This window comes from Galleria mellonella, unplaced genomic scaffold (assembly GCF_026898425.1).
Source record: "Galleria mellonella isolate WM207_F2 unplaced genomic scaffold, CSIRO_AGI_GalMel_v1 utg172, whole genome shotgun sequence".
Lineage (NCBI taxonomy): Eukaryota > Metazoa > Arthropoda > Insecta > Lepidoptera > Pyralidae > Galleria > Galleria mellonella.
Window position 1 is genome coordinate 5,420,706 of NW_026442015.1, and position 12,022 is coordinate 5,432,727.

At 33.4% G+C, this 12,022-nt stretch overlaps 2 protein-coding genes across 2 annotated transcripts in view; one reads left to right on the forward strand and one right to left on the reverse strand.

Annotated features, from left to right (window-relative positions):
* The window catches only part of LOC113514856 (esterase E4-like), a 39,978-nt gene extending 37,216 nt beyond the window's left edge, over positions 1 to 2,762 (reverse strand). The window contains exon 1 of the mRNA XM_052893167.1: positions 2,615 to 2,762. The gene's annotated coding sequence lies outside the window, so the exon portion shown is untranslated. The remainder of the gene's footprint in view (positions 1 to 2,614) is intronic.
* A 1,897-nt stretch (positions 2,763 to 4,659) lies between these two features.
* On the forward strand, positions 4,660 to 11,888 carry LOC113510301 (general transcriptional corepressor trfA-like). The gene is made up of 6 exons (XM_026893750.3): positions 4,660 to 4,931; positions 6,186 to 6,270; positions 6,766 to 8,142; positions 8,726 to 8,896; positions 9,540 to 9,703; positions 11,460 to 11,888. The coding sequence occupies exons 2-6, from the start codon at positions 6,196 to 6,198 to the stop codon at positions 11,644 to 11,646; spliced, it is 1,974 nt and encodes a 657-aa protein (XP_026749551.3). The 5' UTR covers positions 4,660 to 4,931; positions 6,186 to 6,195; the 3' UTR covers positions 11,647 to 11,888.
* The last annotated feature ends 134 nt before the right edge of the window (positions 11,889 to 12,022 follow it).

Sequence of the window (12,022 nt, forward strand, 5' to 3'; positions counted from 1 at the left end):
GTTTTCAGTTTACTTAATGAGATATGGAAAGTATGCATAATTTTAAAGAGATAAACTTCACTTACGGTATAGTTACTCGATTGCAGATGTAAAAATAAAGAACGTATGTACGTAGCTATACGTTTGAAAATGAAAAAGTAATCATTTGGAAAAAGAAAGCAAAATTATATCAATATATCTAATCCAAAGACAGGGTGGGAAGGAATTGTTAGGAATGAGAATCTAACATCTCCATTGCTAGCAAATTACCCGATCAGGTCAACCTCCATGCGTGTTTCCCCCTGGAAACCACCGTGGTTAATTCTTGTGAATTTCATCACGATGGACTAACTGACCTGCTTTCATCCTCACCTATCATCCCTCACTGGTGCCCCGCCAACGTATACCGATAGCGCAGGCGGGGTTACCATTTCATTGGCACCCATTAAAAAAAATCAAAGACAGGGGGTTGTTAGTACTTTGGCAGCTTTATTGCTTCTAATGTGATCGATTACGAGGCGCCAAAATCTATTTTTAAAATTTTTATTTGATCTTTTTAAATCTTTTTAAAATCTTTATTGTAAGGACTAATATATAAAAAAAAATTTAATAGATTTAAGTCAAAATTATTATGGTTTTAGTTTATGATGATCCATAAAACAGTAATTTTGCGAAATAATTAAATTAAATTAGTAAGTAGATTGCCCTAGCGATAAGACCGCCTTTTGTACGTTTACGTATATATATATTAACCTATATTTTCTATTACTGTATTTAACTTGAATTGTTCAATTGTCATTGTATATTTTTATGTTTCTGGTGCAATAAAGAGTTAAATAAATAAATAAGAGATACATTTAGGGTAATTGCGCCTCAGAGTTGACCCCAATATATATAACTTATTCCAAAGTGTACCAACAGCGTAGGCAGGGTTTACATTGCACTGTTAATGTACCCTATGTTTTTTAAATGGATGAATAGGGAATGGTAACTGCGCTGGCACTATTGCTATACGCCGACGGAGCACCAGTGAGTGATGATAGGTGGGGATAAAAGCAGATCAGTTAGCTCATCGTGACGAATTCCACAAGAATGAACCACGACGGTTGGGAGAAAAGGGATTGTTAGTAATGGGGGCTAGCAATACACCCTATCATGTCGATCTCAATGCGGTTCCCCCTGGAAACCGTTCCTCCTTCTCTCCATCATCCGTCCATCCCTCACTGGTGTCTCGCCAGCGCATCCCGATAGCGCAGGCGGGGTTACCATTCCATTATCACTCATTAAAAAAAACCACTACGGTTTCTAAGAGGAACCGTGTTGAGGGTATTTTGCTGGCAATGGGCTGTTAGACCCTATTACTAATAGTCCTTTTCCTCCGATATGGTCAGGATAGTCAGGTCAGTTGGTTCATCGTGATGAATTCAAGAATAATTAATCACAATGTTTTCCAGGGAGAACCGCGTAGAGATCAACCCAATAGGGTATATTATTATTAGCAGTGGGGTTGCTAGTCCCCATTACTAACAATCTCTTCATCCCTTTACCAGAGGGAGACTTTGTACAAATGTCGATTGCTTGGATACCTCTGTCCCATTCGTGTTTCTACCGTGAAGCAGTTGTGTTTGCATGGCTGTGTTTCGGTTTGAAAGGTGGGATATGGCATGAATTTACAGGGTACAGAGGAATAACACCTGAGTCCTCAGGAATGGCAACGCATGGGGGGTATCATGGGCGAAACAGTGTACTCTGTTATGTTCATGGTACTGCTCATGTCTATAGGCGACGGTTACCACTTTCCATCAGGTGGCCCGTCAGCTTGTTTGCCATTCTAAGTTGTATAAAAAAAAAAGTATTTATAGTGGAGGACATACTAGGAAGGCTACTTTTTATCCTGGTTTATTGACACAATATACGAACCAAATTTATAATGACAAAGTCACGGATTAAAACTTATAATGTTATGAATGTAAAAATTTATAAAATATCGAGTAAAGAATATATAGATATTGTAGCTTAAAGCGATAGCTTAAAGAGCTGAATAGATTTAAATGAAATTTGATGCCCGGATAAAACATATATATATATATATCTAGTTTCACAGGTATTCTAGTTTATCTTTCATGCGGGTAAAACCACGAGGTACAAGCAGTTGTATTTAAATAACAAAATAGGTAATTCTAAAATTTCTTATTATATTTATTATGAATTTTTTTTTATAGCACTGAGGTGGCAAACAAGCATACGGCCCACCTGATGGTAAGCGGTTACCGCTTTAAATTATCTATTTCAGTTATTTATGTTAATGTTGCTTTCAAATTATTTATTTAATCTTGTTTATAGCATTTGACATGTACAATATAATGAAAATAAAATTTATAAAAGTGTGGGCATATTAAAACGCACTTTTGTAAAGTTGGTAACTTTGAATGATTTGGTGCTGTATAATCAAAAACTAGGTTTATAAAGCAGAGCCACGCACGAAGGAAACCTGTTTGCAAAAATCTCACGATCCTATGCCGACCGACCGCCGGCGTTGCAACTTTTTTACAAAAAAAATTTAATGCACCTACTATGTATTTAAAATGCCTAATTAAAATATAACTATTATTTTGAATAAAAATTACAAACTCACCTGTAATCAAATTCACCACACTAATAATTGTTAATTTAATTCAGAGAAACGAGAAAACGTTTTAAAATGCAAGCTCGATGGCGCGGCGCACTCGTGACCGACCGGGCATTAACACTAGACTATTACCAACATTGACAAATCAAAAAAAAGAAAAAACTTGAAAGTTGACACAATTGATGATGAATGTTGCTATCACAAAATCTATTTTCTACTTAAACATTCGTGAAATGATGATATGTAATTAATTAGCTTAACTTTTTATAAGGAAAATACTAATTATAATATCCTCAAAATGTAAGTGAATTTTCTAACAGAAAACGACATTGTCAAATGTTTTGATAATTATTGTACTAAGTAGTACAAAATCATATAATAAAACAAAATCTGTCGAAAGATCTAAATCTTTCCACTTAAAAAAAATAATATTAAAAATTGTACTAAATGCCAAGTTAGTTTAGCAAAATTATCCCCAATCAGAAGACATTATTTCTTACTTGTAACACCATAGCAGATGCAATGTCATACTGGCATTGTCAGATGTAAACTATCTATCTATATTTTCATTGATAATAACGACACATATTAAGAATGAAGAAAATGTAATGTAATTATTAGATTCCTATGCATAAATATCTGAACATATTCTAAAAATCTATACTTTTTTATTAATATTATGAACTTTTAGTCTAAGCCTAAGTAAAGACAGCATTAAAATCCAATAGTCTAAAACAAACCTAATATCGAGTGCTATTGCGTCAATCATTAAGCGCAGTACTAGAACAATTTGGACTTTTAATTATGAAATACTTTTAAAATCTAATTAAAGATAGAATTCAGATTAACATTTTTTTTTATTTATCGATGGTAAGTAATTGTTTGTGTAGAAATTTTGTTTAGAAACAAGTTTAAGTACACATTTACAAAAATAAAAGAAATTGTAAAAATATTGCGGAGCTTCCGTTAAGACTTTGACAGCAAGGAGTATGTGGCGTATATAACCACATACTCCTTTCTTGTTAGAAATATCTCACCAGTCTACACCAAAAATCGTCCTTTTCTTGTTATATTGGCCAGCCTGATGTTCAAAATGGAAACAAGTAGGTTATAATTAAATTAAAGTTTGATAGTAAATTTTATTTCTAATTACATGTCCCAATGAACATTTTTTAACAAAAATAAAACAGAAGATGGCATCCTTAAATATATTTATTATTTTATACAATATTACTTTAAGATATCAATTTCGTAATATTATTAAGAGTAAACACAAGTTCTTAATATATATATATATATATATATATATATATATATATATATATATATATATATATATATATATAGTTGTAATTTTCACGTCAAAACGTAAACGTTGGCTCCTTAACCAAATCCGTATCTGTCATGTGTATCACAACACATAGTCTCTCTAATCTGTGATATGTATACGAAAAAGTAAACTTGGTAATACGAACTGTGTATGTATAGTCGCAGTATTTGTATATTGGAAAAAAATTACATATTTATATTAGACCAGGCAAGTAAATATATATATATAAATCAGATATATATTATAGCAGATAATGCTATAAGCAACACATTAGTTCCCGATACCACCCTATTGCCGAGTGTAACGTAACGGTGTTAATTGGCCCAGCCATTAATTTCCAATATTCCACACAATGCGATACACTGATATATGCAAACCGATACATTAACCGATACGCACGTATTAGCAATTTGTCATAGGATACATGCACAATGTCGCACCTACAAGATGACGATAACGAGTAAATACGTACGAGTTTTTGATTAAATGATTGAATCTTGCTATGCTTTTGCTATGCCCCTGCTAAATCTTATCAATAAGGAATATAATGTAATACTGAAAGGATCATAATGTAAGGATATATTTAACTTTGTCCAGATTACGGTTACGGATAAATATATTTTAAAACTGGCAACACTGAATGAATCTACATAGTGTTATTCTTAATCTATGAAGCAGACGGACGATGTCAATCAACTAACGTTTATTTTCTTAGTCTACGGCGTTATTCCATTTTCAATTTTGAAAATCGTCGGTTTTTAACTATCATCGTCTTTCGTGTTTGTTTTTATTTATAAAATTTTTCATTTCGTCTAATAGGTATCACAATTCAGATTTATTTTACCAAGCATATTAACTACTGTCCATTGTTGTTGTTAATAATTTATAATATTTATATTTAGTGCTTATAAGATTTTAAGTACAGGTTTCTTTAGGTGTTTAAACTCGACTACATTAATTGGGTGTTAGTGTTCTGACCAGTTGAAAAATAAGGTAAGCTTCTTTGTAAATGATATATCTAAATAGTTTTATATTATATTGTAAAAACTTGGAGGAAAAATATTAGATAAAAAAACTTAATTAAATTACAATATTATGCCGAACATTCATTTAAAATCATCTTCTTAACAAGCCTTCTATGACTTGTGAGGAAAGTGACCTCTTTTATTAAATAAGTAACTAATAACGTACAAATTCCTTATAAAGTCTTTTGAAATTATGCCTTGCAAAGTAAATTTGTATAGCATATACAAATTTATTCGATTTTCAATTACAACTTATAACGGTTTAAGATATTTATTTCTCTAAATATTTTTACATAAATCACTTAAATGAGAAATTTAAAAGTATGAATATGCACTTAATCTCTACTGTTACTAAGTGCAATTTATCAAACATCAAGTAAAAATAAAACATTATTCGAAACTACCTTCATTTTATAAAAATTATACAATGCAATAGGATGCAATACAACAGGTTATTTATAATGTAAGGTCAGTATCTGCAATCTTCGGTTAACTGATAGTTAACTTATACTTATTGTACTATTTTTTTTTTATTATTTGTCTCATTTTGTATACACTTAAATAGGCAATTCACACAAACATACTGCACATATATGCTCTTATATATCTTTCTATATTTGCGATATAAAAATTTTCATGTAAGTGTTTTTTTCTTTTATTGTTGTTAGAAGATTATTATATTTTATATAATCATATTCATGTCCACGTCAATAAGAGTCATGTAAAAATTGTTATTTATGAAATTGGTACAAAAATGATCTAAAATAGTTCTCTTTTTGTATGTCTCATGTGTGCAATACTTCTCTTAAATTTTATTGAATATTTTAAATCTGTATTCAGGCTTCATATTTTTTTGTATATTGATTATCACATAAAAGATTTATATTAAAATCTCCCAATAAAACTTCTCTTTCTCCTTTCAATAAAAAAGCATAGTTCATAACTATATCATGAGCTGCACTGTGCAGCCAGTGCATTCCAGTCGATGCATGTATGCAGTCAGTATCAGTGGTGGTATAATAATTTAAAAAATACCAGGCCCATAATGGCTCAACAAATTACTATACTAAACATAACAAGCAGATATTCTGTAGTATTTGGCAAAAGGAACTAAAGATACTTCTTACTGTATAGACAAAGTCTCTGGTATAATCAAGTATAATTAAGTACTGAAAACCTGTTAGAAAATAATGAAATATAAAATATTTAATTTTTCTTCAAGGCTTTAAAAGATGTCGTCTCTAGAGGAGCGCTTAAATAAGCTACGAGAGGAGAGAATGGCACGTGAAAAAGCCAGGATTGAGAAGGTAATAACAAATTTGTATATTTACATTTTGAATCTGTCTGTATGCAACATCTAACCTTTTAGTGATATCTACACAAGTAAAAATTGAAACTATTATCCTCCTTTAAAAACATGTTTTTACTTTTTACAAGTAACTGTTACTTAAAAACATGTTTTTTTTTTATGTATTACAAGAAGCAAGGTAAAGGGGTGACAATGGACAGCCTTAGAGATTTTTTCCAAGCAAAGTGGATCTTACAGAAGAAATTTAATTATTTATTCCTCATAAGTAGTATTGTACTATAGTCATGTTGATTTTATAATATCTGTTATATTTAAAATATCTATATGTAAGTGTATTTAAAAGAGGGAGGGGGGCTGTGCCCATCACAGAATTGTCTGTTGCCCATATGCAAGAGAAGCTTAAAGGATTAGGTCTTCATCTATCAGTTATCTATCAATATCAGTTTTATATTATTTTATAAAAGATTAAGAGAGAGGTTGTTTCAATTTTCAGTTAAGAGAACTCAACTTGAAAAAATACAACAAAAATGATCCTCAACTAAAAAACTCGGTATCCAATACATCCATAGCAAACAAATCCAAATCTGACCAAGTAGCCAATAGAGCCAGATCCAATAATTCGGTTAAAAACAATGCACATAATATGAATGACATTAAAAGACCAAATACAGTTGCTGTTGTTAACAAAAAAGTACCAAATACAGAAAGCATTAATTCTAAACCGAACATGTTTCCCATTAAGACTATAACAAAAGCAGCTAATTATAATAATGATATAAAACAAACAAATCCTATAAAGGATCATGGATTCAAGCCTAAAGTAACCGAGAAAAATCCAATAAACTTGCACTTTACAAGTAATACTAATAAAGCTAAAATTGACAATAATTCAAATAAAAACACAACCAATACACTAAATACAAATTATTCGACAACAAACAGGAAAAGTATTGCACCCAAAAACGATATCAAATCAGCATTACCTAGAAAAAGTATACAGCCGTCGCAATTGCCTCAAAGCTTGGTAAAAGTGCAGCCTAACCGAGAATCTGTATTTGATCGATTGTACAAACCAAAAATTATAGAAAGGAAACCAGTTGACGATGTTAAAAAGCTCCAAACTGATGGGAACTACCTAAAAAAGCTATTAAAAGACTCTAGGTTGATTGTTAATAAACGACATACAGTTTTTGATGTTAAGAAAAAAATTGAACCGCCAGTAAGGCGTTCTATATCTGCTGTTCATTTTAAAAGAATAAGTAAAAGTGAATTAAACAATTGTATTCATAAATGGTCTTCTATTGGCGAGAAACTGAATACAGTAGATCTAAAAGAAGTCAACGAAGATGATTCTATAAAGGAAGACAAAATAGTTTCAGCAGTTAAGAGCGAGAGGAAGAAAGTTAAATTCCAAACTCCCGTACCATCCAATTTTAATACCCCCAGACCTGAGGAATTGCAGTCCAAGTTAAAAAGTTGGCTGCAGAAACGAGGCAAGAGTTTAGAGTCCTACCATCACTTGCAATGTTTTGGCATTCATCATTTAGCTGAAAAAAATATAAAGGCATTTAAGGAGCCACCTAAATTTGACCTTTATGATGATGAGAATAAGGAAAATATTGAATTAGAATCTGATAGTGATGATGATTCATATACGGATAATATGAATGAACCAAAAGAAGACATATATAATGGACTTAAAGATGACTTTGCTATGGATAAGTGGAGAAGAGCAAGTTATGTAAGTGACAGTGCAGATTTGAACGAGAGCCATGATACAACAATAACTTCAGGAGAAGCAATGAATGTGCACCATGTTGATGAAATACTTATGGGAGTTTTGAGTGATTTAAATGAGCTATTGCGCGAGGTGAGTGCACAAGAAAAATCTAATGTATTTCAGGGTGTCAATGGATTCCGATGGCTCGGAACCGTTTCTGGTAACAGTCTGTGAGGATGTTCTTTATTCAGCAGTGGGCAGATATTGGTTGAAATAATGATGTGACATATGTCATACCAAAAGTCCATAATCATACTTGATGTAATTTAAATATGAGAAAGAAATCTCTAGTTTCCTTTGCAGAGGAGCTGAAATTATTGCGATTTAATATCATCATTTATAATTATTTAGTAGGTTTCATAAGATAAGCTTAATCAGGGGTATTTTTTCAATTTGAAAGTTTTTTAATGTAAAGATAGCCATGCCTGCGCTATTGGTATACACTGGTGAGGCATCATTGAGAGTGGATAGGTGAGAGTGAAAACAAGTCGACTCATCATAATATAATATATTTATTTATTTTAAATAAATAAATAAATCATGATACATTCATTATGAATGAACTACAATGATTTTTAAGAGGGACCACATGAAAGTTGATCTGAAATGGTATATTGTTAACAATGGGGCAGCTAATCTCATTTAATAATAATTTCTTTCCTCCAATTTGTAGGGTTTCGACTGGCAGCAATGTGCCAGGTGGCTCCGCGTAGTCCGCGAGCGGTTCCCCTCGGCTAGCCAGACTGCCGCCTACTGGGAGTGCAGAGCTGCGCTCGAGGACCGCAGGGGTGACTTGCCAGCTTCTGTGCAGTGTTGGGAAGAAGCCATTGCAAAGGGTACAGAGGTAGATATAAAAATCCTGTAATTTTTATAGCCTCACAGATTAAACATAAAAAATAAGAATGTCTTTCAAAATAAAAACCTGTACATTTGTCATTAAACTATTCTATCTGTTCTATTATGAACCTATAATGACCCACTGCTGGGTAAAGGTCTCTCCTTTTTCCTTCAAAATTTACTTTTCAGCATCACCTCAAACCATTCCCTTTTAAAAGCGTCAACTTTGTCACGTCATCGTTTCCTGGGCTGACCTCGGCAACGCTGTCCATCAGTAGGTACTCACTGGGTGGAGATTTTTGCCCACCTATCAGGATCTATACGACTAATGTGCCCGCTCAATCCCACTTAAGTTTGGCCGACTTCTAACCTACGTCTAAATAAACTATATCACAAAAATTAAATGTGAAAAATTCTAGGAATGATATCCAAAAGAATTTTGTGTCGTTTTCTGTATTACACTAATTTTGAACTAATGTTGCAATCAATACGATTTAGTAGACATATATTAGTCTTATTTTTATCACAATTGAAGTTGCTATTTTTAACAGAGCAACATATATTTACTTCCCACAGAATATTCATTAATAACTTACGTTAATTAAAAAAGAACCAAATAGTCAATTGTTTTTTTTTTATTTAAATTACAGCGTTCAGTAGTAGAGGCCAACCTCGACCAGCTCTTGGACAAGTTCATGCAGCTCAAGATTAGTCCTAATAGTGGCAAAAAGAAGCAAGTGGATCCCAAGATGGTTGATGTCAAGAATGTATTCAAGAGTACCATCATACGATTTGCTGTCCAGCAAGCTAAATTGTAAGTTTAATTAAATATAAATGGCAGTATATGGGTAGCACCATAGACATCACAAAGTATTCTAACATATCTGTGATTTTTTTTCTCGTCTATGGGTGACAATTGTCACTTATTATCGAATAGGTCGACAGCTTGTTTGCCAGTATAGAAATAATTTTAAATATCAGATTTAATTTTGGTGTAAGATGTAGTCTAAATAGCTTAACAAATTTTATTAAATAAGGATATTGTTACTTTAACTCTTAGGCCGGATCCTTGCTGTGTGGTCCCGGCATAGAATAAGCCACACATTCCTTTCCCATGGGTGTCCCATGTAAGAGGCAACTAAGAGAATTTTTTGATTGTGGCATGGGCAATAGTGGCCCTTTTAAAATATCCCCAAATCCTATTTACGGTTGCTAACCTACCTACCAAATGTAGTAACTACTGGTAAACTTCCCAAGGGGAAGGCCTATGTCCAGTAGTGGACATTTAACAGCTAATATGATGACATAATGCTGTCGGTTCACTTTCAATTTCTTTTTTATACAACTTAGAATGGCAAACAAGCTAACGGCCCACCTGTTGGAAAGTGTTTACCGTCGCTTATAGACATGAGTAGTATCATGGACATAACAGAGTATTGTTTCGCCCATGATACCCCCCATGATGCCATTCATGAACTGCTGTTATTCCTCTGTACCTATGGGTAAATTCACATATCCCACCCTTCAAACCGAAACACACAACTGTATGACACGAATGGGACAAGTACCCAAGCAAACTTTTGTACAAAGTCTCCTTCAGTGTGACCAGAAGAGACACTTTGAGATTGGTCGTGATTGAATCCATTTCAAAACTGATCTATAACACGAATACAGACATTGTTTCTTACGTATTAATAATATTTTGCCAATTTTATTGTAAAAAGTTTTGTAAGAACATATTACATTTTAATGTAACAATTACTGGTTTAATTTACGTGTAATTTGGTCGGAAAAGTTTGACGAGGTTGCGTTATTGCCGCTCAAGATTAAGGGTCCCGAATGGTCCCGAAACTAGTTGAGTTTTCTCAAATTATACGTAAGTTAAACTGGTAGTTGTTACATTAAGATATAATATTTTACCAGACTGAAAGCGAGACCGTGATAGTAGAAGTCTCCCTTGGGTAGGAGTTTCTTCAAAAAGTAAGATTTATAACTGCCGGCTTGGTATCAACAGAGACTATATTTTACTATATCAGTAAAAATGGTCTCTGGTATTGGTTTTTTTTTCAAATTTTTAAGTGAGATCCAAAAGGAGGTTCTCAATTTGTCAAAATTTTTGTATGTTTCGTGATTACATAGGTAATTTTCACAACTTTTTTTGTCTCTTATAGCATGAGCATGGCATAAAATTGAATGGTAACATTGTTCTAACCTTATTATCACACGTAAGATCATTGTCTTAAATGTGCAAGTTTTTTTTTTTATGCAACTTAGAATGGCAAACAAGCTGACGGCCCACCTGATGGAAAGTGGTAACCGTCGCCTATAGACATGAGCAGTACCATGGACATAACAGAGGATACTGATTCGCCCATGATACCCCCCATGCGTTGCCATTCCTGAGGACTCAGGTGTTATTTCTCTGTACCCAGTAAATTCACGCCATATCCCACCCTTCAAACCGAAACACAGCCATGCAAACATGCAAGTGTCATAGACTTACCATAATTTAAAAATAAGTATATATTTTTTAATAATTTTACTTTGTCACATCTAATTTTTATATACAGGAGGAAGTCCAACATAAGCGAGCCAACTAAGTATACAGTGACGCCGGTCAGGCGCAGCGCCCGCCTCAGTGCCCACTGGAGCGGCAAACGGACACCGTTACAGATATGCACCACCGTACATCAGGCTGGACAGATCGCTCAGCCGCTGCAGTTTGTCCCTAATGAACAATTACTGGGGACACCTTAGTTGTTTCCAACTCAAGACTGCTTCTGCTAAACAAATGAATAGCCATCCTTGTTTCTTTATGCCTTTCTCATTATTTTACTTTTTTTTTTTTTTGATGGGTGAAAATGGTATGGTAACCCAGCCTGCGCTAACGGGATACGCTGGCGGAGCACCAGTGAAGGGTGATAGATGAGAACGAAAACAGGCCAGTTAGCCCATCATGATAAATTCATCAGGAATTAACCATGATATTTTCCAGGGAGAACCGCAATATAACCAACCAGGTCGACCTGGTTGGTTATATTGCTAGCAATGGGATTCTCAGTCTTCATTACTAACAATCCCTTTCCCCCTAACATTATTTTACTTTGGACAGCTGCTCGATAACTACAACTTT